The 20,681-nt window shown below is 44.8% G+C and overlaps 2 protein-coding genes across 2 annotated transcripts in view; one reads left to right on the top strand and one right to left on the bottom strand.

Annotated features, from left to right (window-relative positions):
* T265_03713 (hypothetical protein) overlaps positions 1 to 8,135 on the top strand; it is a gene marked incomplete at both ends in the record, with an annotated part of 37,943 nt that extends 29,808 nt beyond the window's left edge. Inside the window, 3 exons of the mRNA XM_009168260.1 lie at positions 1,610 to 1,830; positions 2,749 to 3,021; positions 7,383 to 8,135. Of these exons, the coding sequence (XP_009166524.1) occupies positions 1,610 to 1,830; positions 2,749 to 3,021; positions 7,383 to 7,460 (572 nt within the window). The remainder of the gene's footprint in view (positions 1 to 1,609; positions 1,831 to 2,748; positions 3,022 to 7,382) is intronic.
* A 2,808-nt stretch (positions 8,136 to 10,943) lies between these two features.
* The window catches only part of T265_03712 (hypothetical protein), a gene marked incomplete at both ends in the record, with an annotated part of 133,301 nt that continues 123,563 nt past the window's right edge, over positions 10,944 to 20,681 (bottom strand). The window contains 4 exons of the mRNA XM_009168259.1: positions 10,944 to 11,778; positions 14,913 to 15,120; positions 16,088 to 16,293; positions 18,219 to 18,459. Of these exons, the coding sequence (XP_009166523.1) occupies positions 11,381 to 11,778; positions 14,913 to 15,120; positions 16,088 to 16,293; positions 18,219 to 18,459 (1,053 nt within the window). The remainder of the gene's footprint in view (positions 11,779 to 14,912; positions 15,121 to 16,087; positions 16,294 to 18,218; positions 18,460 to 20,681) is intronic.

Here is a 20,681-nt window from a genome sequence, read left to right as displayed (position 1 = left end):
TCTCTTTACACTTCCTCTGCTACGAATGCAAACGAAACTACGGTTTTCGACAAAAAAAAATGACCAAGTAGCCACGGCGGCTTCAGGTAGCTTGTGTTCCGAGTTAATATGCCCTCTGTAGGTGCGTATGGTTTGCTCAGAAGACCTTCAGTCATGGACGAGCTTACACGACCCGTTGAATGACTATTTCGGTCACGTGAACTCAATCGATGAGACCACTTTGTATGTGGTCTGTTGACTCTTTCGTGTCGGAAGGTTGTTCAGCTGTCGCTCACAAAATCTGGTAACCATTTTTAAAGGGAAATCAATCGATTCTCAATTCAAAGCTGCTTATTATCGATATTGCGGGGACCAGTGCATCCTGCTAGACTGCAAAATGAAACCAACATTCAGCTTACCAGAAAGTAGCTGATTCGGGGAAAAGTGACTCTTCACATTTCGGAAGGACTACGTCGAAACACACATCTTGCTTCAGAGAACTCGCTTTAACCCACAACATGTGAAAAAATAGTTTTTTTAATCGAAAGGCTGCGTGATTACAAGGTGAGACTAAATATAAGATAAGCGCGCTTTGTCTTATATATAGAGTGCCAATAGAGATCAATTCCTGTTCCCCCACCAAGATTGAACACTTCTCTGGTCTTAGGTGAACACATCACGTTTAGCCAACTTTCTTTGAAGTGGTACGACATTCCTCGTGAGTGGGACCCTTTTTGATAGTCTTCAGATGTTCGAATCTAAGGAGAACAGTAACGCTAGACTTCTATTCGCTAGACTTATATTCGGTTGTTTGTTTGTCCAAGGTCGAGAATCCTCAACACCAACTCATCGAATTTCTCGCTGTGTGACTCCTGAAAGATTTGAATTCTCACAAAGTTCGATGTCTGCCATTTCAACAGTCTTCCTGTGGAAACAGTAGGGTGGTGGGTAGAACAAAGTACATAGATACCTAACTAAGGATTCTAGGGGTTTCATTATGCGGAACCTCACGAAGGTAGATCAGTTTAACCAACGCCACGGTCATGCAGAACTGTCGGGTTAGTCCTGATTTGGGATCTTCGTTTTTCTGGCTGTCGTAGCTGCTTCGCTGTGTCAGAGAGTTGCGCGTGTGCGTGTGCGTGTCCGCTCGTCGCTCCACCATCGATCTGGCGTGTGACTTGGGTGGCTGATTGGGTGCGTGTCCGATGGATATGCTCACGTGAGTGCTGTGGGTTGACTGGATAGGTGACCTTGTTGTTTGCTTACCCGCCACGAAAGCGGATCAGTTGGCCGCGTGTACATACTACACCCGTGTCCGTACTTACGTGTTCTTCTGTGAACGTGTTACTGTGAACTAACGTGTTACGTGTTACGTGTTACTGTGAGCTACAATATTGGCTATACTTCTTAGTGGAATTAGCCCACCCAGCTAACCGGGACTATTTCAGTCTGAGATTGGTTTGAAAACTAAACGACTAAAATCAATATGTTTCCGGAGGCTATTGATTACTACAGCTGCGGACGAAGTCGTGCGTATCGGAACCGATCGACGATGCAAAGTTCTGGGCCTGGCCCACAGAAAAACCACAGTTGTCTTCTTGAGTGACGGTGTCTTCATTCTGTGTTTCAGAGGCTGAGTACAATGCTCGCGCAGCGGCCGAGAACGAGGCTTTAGAAGCGGAGAACTTGTACGCACGTGTTCAGTCGCAATTACGAACGAGCCGACGATCCAGTCAACCACCGCCAACACCTCCACCGACTCGACAGGCCCCAGCAACAAATGCGCCGCCACCGCAACAACATCAGCGTGCGCTGGCACCGGAGCCTCAACCGAAAAAGCAAACATATCAGGTATGTCCGGAGAACCTCGTGACTTTTGTCAGTTCGGTTTTCCATAACCAGAGGGAAGTTTTGAAACGGGACTAACTGCAGTACTTGGAGGAAAACGTATGGGAATATATGCGTGATCTTTACAAGGTTCCGGTGACTAAAAGAGCGACTAAACAAGGGATTCAACTGAGACTCAACTGAGTCTTCTGTGAAACTCAGAATGGTGTGGGAATGAATGTAGCTGGCGAATCGCAAGCAGTTTGACGTGCACTCGGTGACTGAGATTACCTGATGAACCCAATACCGAAAGGTTCTTGGGCTGTTGAGGAGGTTTTTACAAAAATTTCATGTTCCTTTACTCGATGTTTGCCACGGTGTCCGGAAATACTTGACGATTGGATGAATATCTGCAGGAGTTAAGCGACGTTCATTCCAAGCAACCAGTTAGATTTTGAGTATCCTCGTTCCGTCCCTTGGATAGCACGATGAGATTCGCGTGTATGACCATAACCGGTAACCATATTCTGTCTCTCTTCCGGCTACAATGTGACCTTGAGTGTAAAGTGCATTTTTTCGGATCCCTTGAGTTACCAGGATTTTTAATGGACTCAAAGGAATTCGGTTAGGAAGTGCATCTTCTTGAGAAGGTTTGTAAAATGGCAGAATACACATAGGTTAAGATCGAATCCAAGTGAAACTGACTCCTTGTATGTACTTTTAGCGGTTCGTAGAGTTATACGTGTATTTCTACAATCGTTAAAATAAATCACGTGGTCGGAATTGTCCTTTGGGAAAAGGGATTCGGAACTATGCACAGAAGTAGATACACAGGCGTCGATAGGTGAACGGAATACATTGATTTTTCAGTTTTTATTATCTGTATAACTCGTTGGTAAGCGGGAACTTGTGATTTTGGGTGTTTCGTCTTCTGTCTCTCAGCCTCCACCGATGCAACAACCCCAACACCAAGTCCAGATGCAGCCGCCGCCGGCGCCGCAGGCCCCACAGATTCCAAAACCTCAAGTAGTACCTCCACCGCCACCACCACCAGCACCTGTGCAAGCGGTGCCTCAGTCACCTCCAGCACCGCCCCAGAAGATAATCCAGCAAAACCCGATGCCCCCACCACCACCAATGCATGAGGCACCGATGTCTCCAGCTTCCCCTCCTCCACCCCCACCCCCACTCATGAGTGGCGGAATGACAAATGCGGTATGTCCCACTGCTGTCTTGTTGATGCCTGGCAGTGATTCTGCCAGGCGTACTCTTCAGAGTTACTTATCAGGGTGCTCACTTGTTGATTGTCCTTGTCAAGGGTGGCATGTACACACATGCCGTTTCGATGTGCTTGAATCTAACTGAATTCTACTCAGATGATTGAATCGATAATTTTCAAAAGCACTCCTATCGTGATATTAGACACAGCGATGAACATTACTCATCGGAGCATCTTTGCAAGCATCCGGCTGTTTTCGTAACGTGCAGTGCCAAGAAGAATGACTCACGTTCGCATCTACTATTACAAGTCAGGACCTGTCTTCCGAGTGTGTGCGCGATAGTCCCTCAGGATAGACTACGCTTTTAAAATTGTCGAAGATCGAACCCACCAGTTGTACAAGCCTTTGTTGTGATGTGAAAGCCCAATCTCCTTAGTTGCTTGCACTGACAAGCATCTCTTTTTTTCGTGGATTCGGGTTCCTTGAAGAACCAGAGCCGATCCAAATTTACAAATTTATCCCTTCAACCAACATGTTTTCCCATAGTTTATGATAAATGAGTGCGGATAGAGCTTCTCGCTTCTTTAACGGTTCAAATTCGACAGATATGGTGTGTTTGACCACGACGTTTGCAAGTCCGTTCCATTTTTGAGGAGCCAAACAGGGCTATTCATTTTGGACGGTTCTATTCGTTTGGAAAACTAAATAAGACAACCTGATTTGCAAACTAATTAGGTTTTTCGGGAAACTCACCTGGAACATCACAACCGAGAGATTCAGCTGGGTTCCAGGTGAGTCTTTCGAAAAACCAAATTAGTTTGCAAATGAGTGTATATTCGATAATTTCGTGCAATTTGGTTTCTAGTAGAACTCAGCGGGCTGCGCCTACCTGATGAGCCCCAAGAAGGGCGAAACCGATAGTGAGCTATCGAGGAGTTTTCAGCAACCTTATGAGTAGTGCATTACAAAGACAACCAATCACCCAATTGAACTTTGTACTCCAGTCGGTGCAGACCTCAGCTTGAGGAGAACTTTTCCAGTAGCGGAGATTCCAGCGGTAACCAAGGCCCTAGCTGCTAGAAGGGATCTTTTCCAGATAAGCCCCGCCAAAAAATTAAGCCCCGCCACCCAAAAAAAGATTAGAAAAGAGAGGATATGAAATTTGCACTTTTGATTCGTTGAAGAGGGTAAAATTGGGGTGTATCATTAATAAGTTGCATGAAAAGTTCCGTTTTTCGGTGCCTTTGCCTCCAAACGAACGCACACAAGTAGCTGTCCACTAAAGATCGGTGTGTGCCGCATTTGTGTTTATTCTGCATCTTGTAGAAAGGGTTTGTGTGTGATCCCCAGTCGTTGGATCTACAAAGTTTTCGGTGTGATTAACCGTTTCATGAGTATCATTCATGTCAATCATCGTTTCAATTCCTTGGTGTGATGCCCACATATCGGAGAGGATGACTGAATCGGGAGTGATGCAGGCCTGGATTGTGTACATCAAAGTAGCCGAAGTTCGATCGGGTACTGCATACATGAACACCTCTTCAGTTTCCCGGTAGATCCCTCCGAAAATCCACTGCTGTGGAAAGACACGCCCTGAGTAGATTTTACGGTGAGATATTAGCGCTTCATCAATCTCGACGTGTAGACCTGGGCCGCCGATAACTGCTGGAGTCTTCAAAAGCGGCCAGGCGAAAACTTCGCGAAGAAAGTTCTTCTAGTCAACAGCGGTTGTGTAGCTAATAGATAATTCCTCTGAACAGAGTTTGATTTTTGCCAAATTTTTGGACCAGCAATAAATGAATAGAATTACTGCCCTAAACTCCATCCTGGACCGCTTCAGCCAAGTTCCCTTTCGAAGACCGATTTCTTGCCGGGACTGTCGGGTATTACACCTCCACCTGTCAGAAACAGTTGAAAGTGTCATTTGGTGACCACTGTTTCACAAACGTTACTTATGGATCACTCCGTGGCTTTGCAAAAAACGTACTGCCATCTCATTGTCATGCACGAGAGTTGAAAGCGTCAGAGAGTTCATTCAAGGTTTCACGTCCGAACGGAGGATGTTTATGCACAGAATGAGCCTAGATACGGATAAGGAGTTGTGTTTTCATCAAAAATAGGTCAAGGTTGTGTGCGTACAATAAATTGGAGCTGGGAAAAAGTGGTGGGGCTTAACTTTTAGCACTGGTGGTGGGGATTATCTGAAAAAGATCTGCTAGAAGATATCTGTCTGAGACAGCTTGACGTTTCCTCCACCCTGACTGACGCATGTCTCTTCGTGATCCGCGAAAGTCCAACTCAGTTTGACCCCTCAGAGAAGATCACAAAATAAAAAGTACACTTTTCTGGCCAGCATAAGCCTTATACTCTTTCTATTCTATATAACTTTCTCAATTCGTCATCTGGTGTCCATACAATCTCGGGTTTGTTTCAGTAACCTTCATTTGAGCAGTTGCGTGTATGTATTCGCTCTCAGGAGCTCGTATGCTACATGTACTTTAATTCGCTGGCACTACCTGAATAAGAATGCCCCCGCGACGCATTTGTCAACAGCATTCACTGACTAACATCTGTCTGGAGCTACATAGATGACATCGTCGCAAAGGCACTTAACCATGTCGGTGACAGGACGCTTTGAGGAGGTTTACTTCAAGCAGCTGAGGCTTCCATACCCGCGGGAATGGACACGCGTGCATTAGGTTGAGTGAAATTCACCAAACATTACGGTAGAAGAGTTTACAAATATCGCCTTGCGTTGTTTCTGTTTCAGATTGCATGGTATCAAATTGCGTCTGATTTTGACCATTGTTCCGTACATGCATTTCTTTATGAACCATTCGTAACCTGCTAGGTACGATTTGAATGGAGTACCTATCACGTTGTCCATTCTATTCATCCATACATCAAATTAAAGTTTCCCGAAGAATCTTTGTAAGTTCTCCCACCCTTATTCCTCCCGTAGTCCTCCCTAATGGGTTGTCCCTCCGATGCACAGGAGGTCAGATGAATCGGTGTCATTTGGTGAAACCTTGCATGCTTTGTCAGAAAACGGGTGAATATCCTCTCTTCCAGGTTTTCGGTGTCCCTTTGGTGAACGCATGACTGATAGGTGTTCTGACAGAGTTCTGTTTCTACAAGTTTGTTGTTGGTGTACTATAAGCAGAAGCCCAATTCGATCAACGTTTTTTTCAAATTATCGATTCTTCAAATCTATTTGTTCATTGATTTTTTCGGCTTTTGACGGTAGCGTATATGCTAACGTTGTAACGTCTTGCACTACATAACTAACCCGATAAAACTTTTTTCCATATACCAGTTGTTTATCTGCATTTCATTCGAATTTAGTGAAAGTAGTGATGATCTTCATGATCACTTCTGTAACACTGCGTCAGTCTCATTACGTGGGCCAACTGACTCATCAGAATACCTTAAACCAATCAACCAATCATAATCAAGCAGTCTCTGACCAATCAGAACGGCGCGACATTATCGCCAGTCAACATTCAACCTACGACTAGTCCACTGGAATTGTAGTAGATATTTCAGACGATAATACCGTCATCAAAATGATATAATGACCCTTGAAATTTTTGTCCATATAGCATTTAATGCGGATTCATTTAGGGACGCATCGAATCTGCGACTCATACCACGGAGGTGCACTTTTCTGAGTGTCACTTCAGATGACTGTTTGGAAGTGTGATAAGTCCCATCCCTTAGATCCTGGCTGTCGACTAATTCAGACAAACGCCCGTATGCTAAAGAACGGTTTGAGTATTTCATGCAAGCTCTTGCCGATCCTCACAGAGGTTCATATATTTCTCAAGACATGGACCTGGATATGCACTGCAAACTCGGTCGGATCCAACTCTGTGGCTGAGTTTTTTTGGGGAGCTGGAGCGCCAAACTATGTGCTCGATCCTGACTGGCTGACATTCTGACCAATCTGTGTATGCCTTTGTATGGTCCATAGTCGGTTGGTGACACGTCACTCCAATGGACTTGATGTTCGGCTACTTAGGGTGGCTCCCTTCCGGATACAAAGTTCGCTTTATTTTTCTTATCAGTTTTAAGTAGTATCTTGATGTACTGGCAAGGGTGACACTAATTATCACTCCATGTTTTATCCTTTTACTGAAAACTTCCGCGTCTTTATGATTCACTCGATTAATTTCCTTCTTGAGGCTTGATTCTACCATCCACCTTTAAGAATTTTGTGCTCTCAGCCGCCAATCAGGCTTTATTCAATGCGTTGGGCTCGTTTATACATTGTATCTTAGCGTCAGGACGTATATAGTAGTAACGTTTTAACCTTGTCGAACAGATTTTACGCAATTTTATGCGCATTTTTTCCAGGCAATGAGCCCAGGCTACGAAGCCAAGACCGAGCTAATGCATGACGAGATCAGCGCGGATTTCACCATTGAGCTTTGAGTGAATGAAGCTCACAAATGGACACTTTACCCCTCTCAAATGCATTTTATCAGAGTCGCCCACAACGTACTACTCAACTTCTATAACCTCGTTTACTCCCTCAACCAAACTGTTCTCACCCCCCGCCACACGAGCTATTGGATTTTCTGCTTATCTTCTGTGTCTGTCAGTTATCGTGTTTTCAAAGTTTTCTGTTTCGTTCAACTCACGGTTAGAAAATTTTCCCGCTTCACCCCATACACATGACTTCAGTATTTGAAGCGTGCTGACACATTTCGGCCCGTCTGTGGTTACCGTTATTTATGATTCTACTGTGGGACTAGAACCGTCTTTTTTGCTGCTTTCTCCTCTTTCGGAACTTAACTTGGCAAGGATTCGTTACATTCGCCACAACCTGGCTATGTGGGGAAAGTGCGTCAATGGAGGCCAAACAGAGGGTGGGATTCACCCATCCCTAAAAAGGACATCAAAGAATTCGAGCTTACTTTCAAACATTATCTACATTATCTCTACTCGCTTGCCCTACTCCCCGTAGAATGAGCTACAACCCTTACCGTGCACAAACAGCCCTATTTAGTTAGATTCTGATTTCAAGAGAAAATCCACCTACTGATTTCGCATCAGTAGTCAGTTATCTAAATTGGTTTCACAAATAAATTCCCATCTGAGTCAACGCCGGGTTGTCCATTTATATGGGAGGTACGGAAGGGATATGGGCCAAGGCAAAATGGTTTATTTTGAAAATTGGGACTTTGATGCTGGTTATTTACCTTTCAGAGCCCGTTGTTTCCTTGAACGGCCCTCTCAAAGCGATTTTTCGAAACTGAGTGAGTGTTCTCAGTGATCAAAATGTTAGCCTGTACTGCACTGTCATTTTACAGAGGAAGGTTAAGTAAAAAAACTCTTTGAAGCGCTAACTGAGTCCAAACAGCTTTTAACATGAAGGCGAGGTGGCCCAAGTGGTTAGAGCGCGAAATTGCTGACTGGAAGTTCCGTGGTTCGAACCCGACCTCTGCCTCACAACGATTCGATTCCTACCCACCTCGCTCGATCGTCTTCAGATATTCTCCAGAATATCGAAAGATCACGGCGAGTAGTAAATTGCGGGATATCCATGGGCTTTAGTTGTGAGTATGCCAAAGTGAACATGTTCGTTATAAAATGAGGAGTGACCACACCAAGCTACTGACAAAGCAGTCGGATGAATAAGAAAATCGGTAATGCGGTCGGTGAGTCATTCATCCTTGAAAAGCGTCCACATTAGTTTGGTTCAAGGAGTCGTTCTCGCATCCATCGCGTCCACTATGGTTGATTCCGCGGAAGCGTTGGAATTGATAATAGCTCTTAAATGCGCCGATCAGCTGTGACCGGCCTTTCAATCTGAACATCTTGCTTGTGAGGCCACTGCGTTACTATTGCAACCAACTGCTGACCCCGCGACATCGCGGTATTTTGTGTGCACTTTTGACCCTGAATCAAGACTGTCCAATCGACATTTGGTGAATAGTCGTCATCGTCGGCCATGCTTCTGTGACATGCATGAACACCCATCTTCGGCCAGTGCTGGACAGCTTGTTCATCCAAGCAGAAGCTGACTTTTCTGGCCTGGGTACTTGGAGGGGTTCGCTACGGCAAATATGGTGAAATCTGGCATTCTGCGGTTATTTTAAGAAACTTGACCGTCCTGACAGTTACTATGATTCCATTCGTTCCTCCTGGATGCTCTCGAATCGTTACAACACGTGTTGCCACTGCATAACACCAGAAAAACGACTGTTTGGTGGGCTTCTGGCATCCGTGTTGCTACCTGACTGAAGGAGTTATTCGATCCACACAAGTAGGGTAGTTTTTTGGGTCCCACATCCAAAAAAATGGCCAGATTGTGAACAGATGTAATATTTCGAATTCTTCAAATGCATGCTAGCAGAGTACCGTCAAAACGTTGGCCTCACTTATCACACGGAAGCAGTTCAACTAAGAATATGACTGGGTAGGAAGTTCTTATCAAATCGAAACTGGGGTCAATTATTTCTCCATTTTAGTGTGCTACAGTGATATGAAGTCCTGCAACTACGCATGACCTTGAGCCCCGACGTTAGGTTGTATGGTAAGTTTTTGCTGATCATTTGTTGCCTTCGTTTTCTCAATCTCTGACAACTGATACATCTCTTGGTTGCTTAAACTGTCGACGGGAATGCACCAATTTCAGATGAGTCCCTCAATCTCGTGACAGTCTAGACTGCACATTTGCCGTCTTTCTTACGGGATTTGTGCGCAGTCTTGTGTCATGATCTAGATAATGGACAATCACCCCACTCCTCTGCGTACCGTGAGCACGTGACCAGATGGCGATCATGACAGGGGGCCTTCTAACGCCGAAACGTTCGAAGAAATCGACCAGCTTTGCCTAACTTATCGATCCCACCTGATATCCACACAATCGAACCGAATTCCGAAACCGAGTGTAATGCTCAGGCGGAATATATCCTCACAAAAAAGTAAAGTGAAGTTTTTTGAGAAGGAATGGCCCACTCCTCAACCCGGTCATTCTCCATGTGGCCTTGACCAAACTCGTCACAGTAGGATATTGGATAAACCAGCCGGGTAGTGACCAGTTTCAAAAGCCTATCTCGCCAGCTCAGCTTAAAATGCTAAGCCTGTTTCGGAGCACTGAACGAGAACCAGGTCCTTTTGTTCAAATTGAACAAAACACTGCCTCCTGAAGACAATCTGCCTGACTGCTTAGATGAAACTAATCCACTAGTGATTCAACGCTGCATATATGGCGAAATTTCAAACTGAGGCTTGGTGCTACGAATTTCCAAGTATCTCTTCCGTTTCCTATCTAGGCGCTGTGTACGAATATCAGCAACCAGGACTCGTGCATACAATGGCAAAACTAGGTCGGGATTCAAGCGACGAGACTCGAACCCGTGACCCTGACTAACCAGTCGAATAGTCTACCAAAGGATCAACCCACGACACGCATGTGAGTACGTGCACGTCACAATTTCTTCAGCGAAATACACTCATTTGCAAAGTAATTTGGTTTTTCGAGAGATTCACCTTGAACCCAACTGAATCTCTCGGTTTTGATGTTTTCAGGCAGCAGTTCCAGCTGGGTTCTAGGTGAGTCTCTCGAAAAATCAAATTCGCCTACAAATGAGTGTACTTCCCTGATTTCGAGCAATTTGGTTTCAAGCAGAATACAGGGTTGACGGAAACTCGGGGACTGTGCCTATCTGATGAGCCCCAAGAAGGGCGAAACCGGTCGTGGGCTGTCGAGGAGTCTTCAACAACCTTATGAGTAGTGCATCGCAATTCCTTTTTTTAAAAAAGGCTCATAATTCACCTGAAATGATTAGGTTGTGAGACAAACGTTCCCATACATCTGTTTTAGCTTTGACCAGGAATTAGCCTCTGCTGAGTGAGAAACGAGTCATACTTATTTCATCCAAACAAGTGATTCTGGTTTATTCCGCAGTATGGCTTGGATACATGTACAGAATGCTTGATGGCATGTCTGTTTGTTTACAGAATTTGGCTCGATGTTTCCGTTGATTAGTCCGTCTTGTATGAAGGATTGCCGGATGTTTCTTCTGGGCAAAGGGGACGAGAAAACAGGGAATTTTCTGTGTTTTTGTACCGGGATTGATAAAATTCAAATAGCTGGTGTGCGTTGGGAGCAGAACTCAATAACTTAGATCGGTATCAGAACTGGCAGTCGTGGAAGTGAGTGGAAGAAGTCATGTGGAGTCAGAAGACTTGCTGTTCGAACAGCGTGCAAAGCGATTGGTTAATTCTGAAGCCGGATCACACACACGCACAAACGCTGTGATTGGTTCGTCTGTGTGTACGCAATAAAGATGAAATAAACTCTTTTGACATTCTGAAAACTATGTACAAAAGGCATCCTATGATTACACACGACCAATCAGAATCACAGTTATGCTTGTCAAATGAATTGCACAGAAATTGTCTGTCCACCGGGAACGAGTACCCAAACCCTTGTCTGATTTTGACTTGGATTCCTTTTCGCCATTAGTTCCGATCTTGTCCGAATATGAGTCGTGTCCGGATGAGGTGGCATTCACTTTACTCATCCAGGTAACCCCTGACGGTTGCTCGTTCGGATCGATGGAATCTTCATCATCCGGCAAACCTCCCTGGGAGTTGATATTTGTGGGCGAATTGTCATGTGACAGTTGGGTTGGATTCAAAAAGTTGTGGAACGTGTTGAGATGTGGGTAGTCTGCGTAATCTACCTGCAGTCCGCTCTGCACTCCCGGGAAGCCGCCACTGCCCTCAAAGTTGGATTCTGATTAAAAAAAGAAGGAGAAAGAATGTTACCTTGTAAAAACATTGCGTGGTCACTGTTAACCACGGACTATACTTGATTACTAATATCTTCGAAGGTCTAAAATTGTACCGGTGGATACTACTGATGAGGCATACGAGTATTATATGGCCCATCGTTACTCCGCCTTGATCTAACGGAAGGTAAGTATTGTCACGGAATTTGCTTGATAGTCAGTGAATATCCGAGAAAGTTTTAGAAGACGCTTTCGAGAAGGGGACGGATATTCAGGTTTTAGAAACTAGTCGCATATGAGAGTTTTGCTTTCCTGTCCAATAGTCTGTAACTGTTCAACTGGTGTTTTCTGACAAGTAATTTCACAGCGAAGGGCTCCCTCGTTTCACCATTAGGGTAACAATACTCGATGGCTTATTGTTCTGAAACGCACGTAACCTGAAGGCAATCTCATCGTCACGCGCTCCGGTTTGTAGCTAAAGGGCACTGAGAGTAACAGGAATAACACGACTGTGTAGGGTCCGTCCTGACTCGCAAAAAAACTTGGCAATTGGATTGAAGACATCAGGCATCGATGTATAATTTTACGTGCCTTTGGACAAAGAGCATCGAGACCTAAGTGAAAAAGTTGCTCAATACTAAACCGTTCAATGTACGAACTTTTTGAGCCAAGGACGACTCTTGGGATGTGAAGTGAATACGAACAGTTGCAGCCAACCCAACTAAACTTGATTCAGTGTGTAGCCCGTCAGAAGGGCTGTTGCACCCAATGCTTGTTGCATTGTATAGAAAGAGCTTGCCTTGTTGTGACGTCAACTATTTTTAGGTGTTTTTGTGGCACAGTTCCTTCTGGATTATGTTCTTTTTCTGGGCCGAGATGGCCCAATTGATTAGAGCGCGAAATTACCGATCGGTAGGTCCGTGGTTCGAACCCGACCCCTATCTCTTGACTTCCCTGTCTAGGCTTGGGCGACCTGGTAGTATCCAAGCCCCCGTGCAACCTTCGGGTGGCACGGCAGTTAGGCACTGAAAAAGTGCTACGGCTGAACAATATATATGTGTCCTTTTTCTACAAGTCTGAAGACCGCACGGTACACACGCAGAGAAATGTGTCTCAGTTGCTGCTTTGTCATTCAAAGTAGGCCTCTGTTACTGCTTTTTGAGACGAGGAACGGAGCTTTGTGTGTAGCTTTTGTCTCAGCTTCAACTCACTCACGATGCTGAATGCAGACACGACCCGGGGCCTGTCAAACGAGCATCGAATATGTTCGAAAATATGAGAACTGGCTATATGGTCGACGCATTACAACCCCGTCAAAAAGTGCGGGTTTTGGTTGCCAAGACAACGATTGGTGCTACTTCCTGCCAACTTTGGTCACTCACACAAGTTACCCCTCCTATTTTGTTGCATTTTCGCCCCTCCATATGGTTGTGACAAGTGGTCAACATAACGAACCAATCGCTACGTCCTTCCAACTTTGGTCACTCACACAAATTACCCCTCCTATTCTGTTGCATTTTCGCCCCTCCATATGGCTGTGACAAGTGGTCAACATAACGAACCAATCTGTACTGAAATGTCGAGCAGCAGCAGTATACAGCTGCTGGAATCGTCAGCAGTGCACATCCGGCAAACATGCAGGGAGTCTCGACCACCCGGTGCAAAAAATGGCTTTTTCGCGTAGAACTGAGGAATCGGTCAATTTCCTGCTCTTTTCCGTGCCTTAGTGAAGTCTCACAAGCATCCACTACTAAGGAGATTACTGTAGTGATAAATGCTTAACTATACAGATGTAACACACATTCCGGGCCTAGATACCGTGCCGCATGAAGGAAGTACGAGGGTTAAGTTACTGCCAGGTTATCCAAGCCTAGACAGGAGGTGGCGGGGATGCTGAGGTTTGGTTCGAACCATGGACCTTCCGCTCGACAGAAAAGCCCATACCTCCGTCAACATCGAAGCAACTTCCGACCGCCGCGTCTTGTTTTCGAGGGTGCAGTTGACTGCTGTGCTGTTGAGAATGAAGTTCATCCAGCCATCTCATCTGTGCGGAGATGGCGTCATTATCTACCGAGCATTTCCACCCACTATGTGTCCGGTGACCCAGAAGTGAAGACAGAAGGCTAGACAGGAGCAGCCGAGATGCTGGGGTTGGATTCAAACCTCAGACTTTCCGGCCAGTAACTTCCAGTTACGCCAAGTTCAGAAATATGACAGCCATTAATCACACAACGTACTCTGACACATCGCTTGGTTCATATTCACACCACTCTCGTTTGAACGGTCATCCCCCTGTTCTGGCACAGTGATTCTGGTGAGTGCATACCAACGACGGGAAGCACTAGACTCGAGTTTCGCTCTTATTGGAGCTCATTAGCAGTGCATATCAAGTTGCTGTGCCGGGATTCGAACTCCGGACATCTGACATGCGAGGTGAGCGTTTAACCACAACTGCACAAACGCACGTTGGACGCATTTGAATTTTCACGTCTGAACAGGCCAACGCGTCCACATTTGAGCGATGTGATTGGTGTGGCCGATTCACTTGCTTGTGAGATTTTACTTCACAGTTCCACCCTCGCATAAGTAAATCACTGTTAAGTTTTTTATTGTGCTGAAGTGAATAAGAACTGTTCCCCCTGAATGTCTGAAGATAAATTTGACCCGCAGACTGATGGTACCAAATTACTAGACCACTGCTGTTCGATCGTACTGGACGGACAGATCCCAATTTTCTGATATGAACGGTTCAAAATGTCGCTTCAGCTGTGATCGAGTATTGAAAGCTGTTAATCCCGAGATAGTCCAGTGGTTAGGGTTCGAATTTACTAACCGACGAGCTCTGTGGTTTAAAACGGCACCTTGGATGCTCCTGGGAAACCGGACGTCATCTCAGCCTTCATGCTTCCTTCGGGTAGCTTGGCAAATAGGCATCGAAAGGGTGTTACAGCTAGAAGGCTAAACTGGGTGATGTTCACCAAGGCATGTCAACGCCATGGTTCCAAATATCGTGACTTTGGCCTGCTCTACTTTTAAGCCCCCAACGGTATTTCTAGCCGCTAACTTGCCAGAACGCTGTCCTCAGTACATCAAGAAATTCGGTTTCCGATTAGTTTAATCCACAAAAAATCAAACTTACCTTGAGGTATACTCACAGTCCCCGTATTGGGTTCCACCGGGAGGGGTTTCTGGCTCTCATTTCCTGTGGACGGTAGTTTTGGCCAGTTATAGAGAGGCCAACCAAGAGAAATACCTGATCCCTCGTCAACAGGACCTTCCAGAGTGCTGGAACTGTTTGAATTCGCATAGACATTTATAATGGGTTGCCGTGATGTTGATGAGGCATTCTGAAATTCAAAAAGAAATCAGATGAAACGTAGACAATTCAGCCACACACTGATATCATTTCTTTCAACTGCTTTCAACAAGTATGGGAAAACTTGGGACTATGCGCATTATACGATTCATATGGAAATCGATCCAGTCTCTTGTTTACACAACCTCATCTTGCTTCACTTAAATTATCTTTGGTTTTAAAAGCGGGTGGTAAGGTCGATGACACTTGAGAGAATCCCCATCTGATGAGCTTCAAAATCGATGAATGAGCTGTTCAAGAGGTCTATCAAGGAGATGTAGACAAATACAGCGTCATGTCTGGTTGTAAGTATGACAACATGGGACCTTCCGTCACGAGGATATGGCGCGTGTATATCATCAACTTCAATGGGGTAGAAATTAGAACGGGAATAAACTGTGCGTTAATGCAATGATGAAGTCAACCAGTCCGGTCTTGAAACAGGTTTTTTTTATCCACTGCACACACCAGGGTGGGAAAGACCCATTTAATTTAGGAATTAGTATGCAGCTGAGTATCGTTCACGAAGTAGGCAACAAATAATGAGCCACTGTTCAAATCCATCGTTAATTATCGGTCTTTTAAGCTTGGGAATTCCGCTAAAATGAGTGATTTCTTGTTCAGATTAGGCATTAAGCAGACCAAAGGCGTTTTGTGAAGAGACTGGTCATAGATACCGAGTGGTTACCGCGATTCACTTTGCCTTTGTACTTGAAAGTCAAAGTTATAATAAACACTAAGACCACATGTTGATTTCCTGGTCGCGGATTCAGCTAGTATGATGACGCTACTTCATTTTAATTGATTTAAAAACCGATCGGCTGACCATCCCTCCGGAAAAGTTGTATATTAGACAGGTTATTGGAATCTGGCGACCATGACTGGAGTGCAGTCACACCGGGTACGCGATGGCGCATTCGGCTTTATTGATCAGACAAGCAACATCATTCACGACTTACACTAAATGAATTATTATGCTGGCCTCGCGTCATCGTTTCAACAGTCAACCCTCGACCAGTGTTCTGTTTCCCAGAGGGTGTTCCAGGACTCATTTGGTGTTGTACGCCATACGTATTCCATCCCAGCATTGACCCGTAGGCCAGCATTCCGAGAGAGTTGCTCATATCATCAGTATCCGCGTTGGTCCCAGACAGCTTTGAAGGAGCTGAAAAGCGAAAACTCATTTATAAATCGGTAGACTAATCTCCTAAAAATACCACATGGGTTTCATATGATGTGTAGTAAAGCAGCCCAACCTGAACTGAAAACAGTTGCTCACAAACGCATTCGTATCCGTCTCTCGGACAGTTTTATGCATCTAACGTCATTTCAGCTAAATTCCCAAAGGTCCAACTCAAGTCCTAAGATAAGACGGCTCACGACACTGTGAATCAGTTCTTTTGAGGATAGTGTTCAATCTACACTGATAGGTCCAGATATCCTCACTCGAGACGCAAGGATTGGGTTCGAATCACAGACCTTCCAGTCAGCCGTCTTATCCTGTAGCAGCCAAGCTACCTCGAGCACAGGCGTGCGTACCACTTGATGTTCAGCTAGGACAGAGGATCCTCAAAACTTGGCAGGCGTGATGAAGGACTGCGTAAATGTCCCACTCTTTGGTCCGGTAAGCAATGTCCGACGATCATTTATCTTCAGTGCATAACTACTGTGGCAACCTCCCTCATAGTTTCGGGTTTTTTTATGATAGAGAGAGCTAAACAGTCGTTTCTAAAACAGCTTCTTTAAGGAGGCGATCTACCCTGATCACTAAAAACGCACACAAACAGTTCATGACCATAGTGATTGGAAGCTCATCCAGAAATATCTGGTTTCTGACATGCGGCTGCCTCCCTGAATGCAGTCTGATAACACATGTGGTCGTAAATCAGGAACCTTGAAATGGACTGCAGCATGCGTCGGTTCAGCTCATTTGCCCGCGCAGTTCGGCGTCCACCGATGTCCCTCCCCAACCCCTTCCCACCGCACAAGCAAACTTCGCTGGGCCATTTGACTGTCAGTCATCTGAACGAGGAGATTTAGGCTCCTCGCTGCCGAAAACAACATGTGCCCTGCTACAAAAACTCACGTGAATTCACACGGAATCAACGCTGTGTAAAACGCTGATCAAAAAGGCTACGGAAATAGACCAGTTGGCAAGTAGTGTATTCAACTCGCGTGTTTCACTGAACGACTGCCAACCTGATGTATTCCGAAGCATAAGACAATGGAAAGAATATTTTGAGAAGATAAATTTTTAGTTGCCGCGGGTAAATTTAGTCCACTCGTTTCAGAAACGGAGCCGGTCAGAGGTTGGATCGTCTCACAGGGGGCGAAAGGGGAACATTGATTTCTCACCGAATAAAGCAGACGCGAGCACCTCGCTTTACCCTACGGCATGACCTCAAACAAAACAACTCAGCTATTCAGCACGGAGCAAAAATTTTCGACAGCTTGGCTTGAAACAAACGATCAGAGTACATAACGAACACTTTTCTATGTTCCAGGCCCCCTAATTTGAAGTTTTCCGGTTCGCCACATTTACGGCAAGGTTACCATAGAAGCCCACGTTCTTAGATAAACTGCCTACTTTTCCCTTTTTGGAGCCCAAGCCAAAGATAAAAACAACCAGGAAAAGCCTCGAATGGCCGGAAAAACTCGTTCTTTTGAGTAAACGACCAATCAGGGATCCGCCCGAGCTGACTGATTATTTAAACAATTTGTTCCTAAAATATTGTTAAACTACTCGTTATTTGCTAGTAACTTGTCAAAATTGTTACGTACCTAAGCAAGGCAAACAACAGTCCCCATGATTTCGAGTGTCTGGCCACCGAGCGAACAAGGACTTGAGGTCAGAAAGAGTAGAGTGTTGCATAAATACCAAACAATGGTTTAGCGACTCTGGTTCATAGGGAAATTAAAATTCACTGTGAACCTTCAATACCTTTATTTGGAGTGCAGTTTTTTATTTAAAATGCCATACAACTGTTGATTTTTCGACCAAGAGAGTATGCTTTTCATGCTCAAAGACGTTGAAGTAAGAGAACTTCGAAAGTCTCTTTTGCTGTCCGTGTAAATCAGATGATGTCTTACCGTATTGCATGGGGCCGTTTTTATTCCACTCATCCTTCGGCAACTGGACCCAAGTCTCAGTTTGGCCGTTATCTGCAATCCCCGTGATTGAACTGGGAGCCTGTTCGGGATTCGTTTGAAACAGACGATGTTTGATTGTGTAATAAGTCTGAATTTCATTCAGGAGAGATTCTGTGGACCACTGCAGATCTCTTGACGCCCGGACTAGGATTTCGTTTGCTCGATGTGTAGATAGCTCATGCTAGGATAAAAGGCAGGGGGTTTTGAAATATTATAGGTTGCTCCAGATATATTTTTAGAAAAAATTAAAAGGAGTTAGGAGTGATTATCCACACCCTTGCCAGTACTGACCTGAGAGGTAAGATCTACTCTTGTACATTTAAGCCGGATGACATATATTCCAACGTTTCTGTGTGATTCACTTCACCTTTCTGATGAGAAGTGTGTTCTCGCATAAACTCCAGTAAATAATTCGTGCTATACACTCACCAACATAACATTTTCCAAGTTTTTTTTAGATGCTCTATGTGAACTTATTGAGTGTAATAACGTTAATACCTCAACTCAATGCTCCGTCCGAACCTCCCAAGCTAACGTTTTCAGCAAAAGAAGCACCAAGGACGCACAAAGTCATGTAAAACATGACGTATTTTTGAAGTGTATGAGGTGGAAATTTCCACGCATTCTGGACGCGGCGTTGGCAACTGGCATTAGACAGATACTGAATCACGATTGGCTGTTGGGTCTACACATTCGGCCAATCAGATCTCGCCCTGATCCTGGTCCGGTAATTGATCCGATCTTCTGGCCAATCGCATGCGTCTTAGGGTTCTTGAACTTACCAGCGCCTAGCGCTGAACTGCAGTGACTTTGGTGCTGGATTCCGCCTATCAGTAAGTCAACGATGCTGGGGTAAGGGAACTCTGTATGTTCGAACTGCGCTCAGGAAGTTTGTGAACAAAGAACCCGTTGTCTGAAATCCATTGATCCCACTTGTATTGCAGTCGTTCCATTCGCACGAGATCGCGCGTTTGATTCTGATTGTGGTGTGAGGAGATTTGAGAATTTTCAAGTGAAACTTTGTCCTGTAATATATAGTCTATTAGTAGCTCATTGAAAGACTAATTTTATAAGACGAGTGAAGCTTCGATATGAGAAGTCATCGCTTGTGAAGCCCAAATACATGATCACGTGACATGGAGGAGGCGAGTGGCACCACATCCTATTAAAGTGCGATTTGATCACACTAACGTTCAACCGTTCGTGGTCAAACGAGTAAGTGTTCAGACCGCTGGCTGGTAGGTCACCGGTTCGAAACTCCCCACAGGAGCCTCGTGATTCCCACTAAGAATGAAGCAGGCACACACTATTTTTCGGCTTCCTGGCAGATATATAGTTCATTTAGAGATTGAGAACCCATCTGACGGGTGCTTGTTCAATCGTCCCTACATACAATTTAGCTCGGTACTCAATGAGGCATTCTCAATTGTCCCTGTCTAGGATTTGAACAGATCGATATAGAATGGCAAATTTAGGGTTCCGTTCTTCAGGGATTATCAGTAACCTTGTTGATGGTTTTGAATGTCTCAAGGTAAGCATACGAGTAAGAACAAATTTCTAGTTATCCTTAGACGCCTCGAGCTTAGAAACCGACCGGATGGGGTCAGTGGTAGACCATACAAGACTGCGACAATATCTGTTGCGAATGGTATCGGAGAGTAGATTCGAAATTAGCGGGCAGAGGTCCAGCTCACATTTTGTTTGAGTTTACTCCAGGTTGCAGTTCCATGCAGCTAGTTGAATGTCTGAAACCTAGGATACCGATTTTTTTCCACGTCTATAGGAATTATCGGGCTCCATGAAACAATATATAAATTTCGCCCAGGTGTCTTCCTCTCCAAGTGACACAACCCAGGTCATGAAACTCATAAAGTAGTCGGTCATGAATTCTTGTTGCTTTCAAGCATAGTTCTCTTGTTTGTCTGCTTAAAGATATTGATTTTCAATCGACAATGATTGATGATTCCACTTCTGTTCCATAGATATTTGGAACGAAAGTGAAGGAGTCTTTTTTGGGATGCACGTTGTCATGACACGCATTATGATCAAAGAACGGTATAGCCGAGAGGTCTCCGACGGAATCAATACCACATGATCGCTTCATTGATTACAAATTCTGCTGACAGTTGATGCTATTTTCACTGCTGTTTTCAACCCATAAATGTGTGTCCAGAAGAAATATATCCACCCCCTATGGCTTTTTCCCACCTTTGTCCTTCAGTAAACGCAGGTATACAGGAAACGTCATCCTCGAAGCTACCCAGACGAGTAGTTATATGTCCAACTCAAATTGACCACATTTAGTTTATTGTAAATGGTTATGATCCGTACCATCAAAAATGTGAATCATTGGGTTCTTCTTGCAGCTTGTTCTTCACATGTCATCGCGCATGAAGCGATGCG

The sequence above is a fragment of the Opisthorchis viverrini genome (assembly GCF_000715545.1).
Source record: "Opisthorchis viverrini unplaced genomic scaffold opera_v5_54, whole genome shotgun sequence".
NCBI classification, from domain to species: Eukaryota; Metazoa; Platyhelminthes; class Trematoda; order Opisthorchiida; family Opisthorchiidae; genus Opisthorchis; species Opisthorchis viverrini.
The sequence above is the reverse complement of the archived record's forward strand: the minus strand, read 5'-3'. Positions and strand labels throughout refer to the sequence as shown.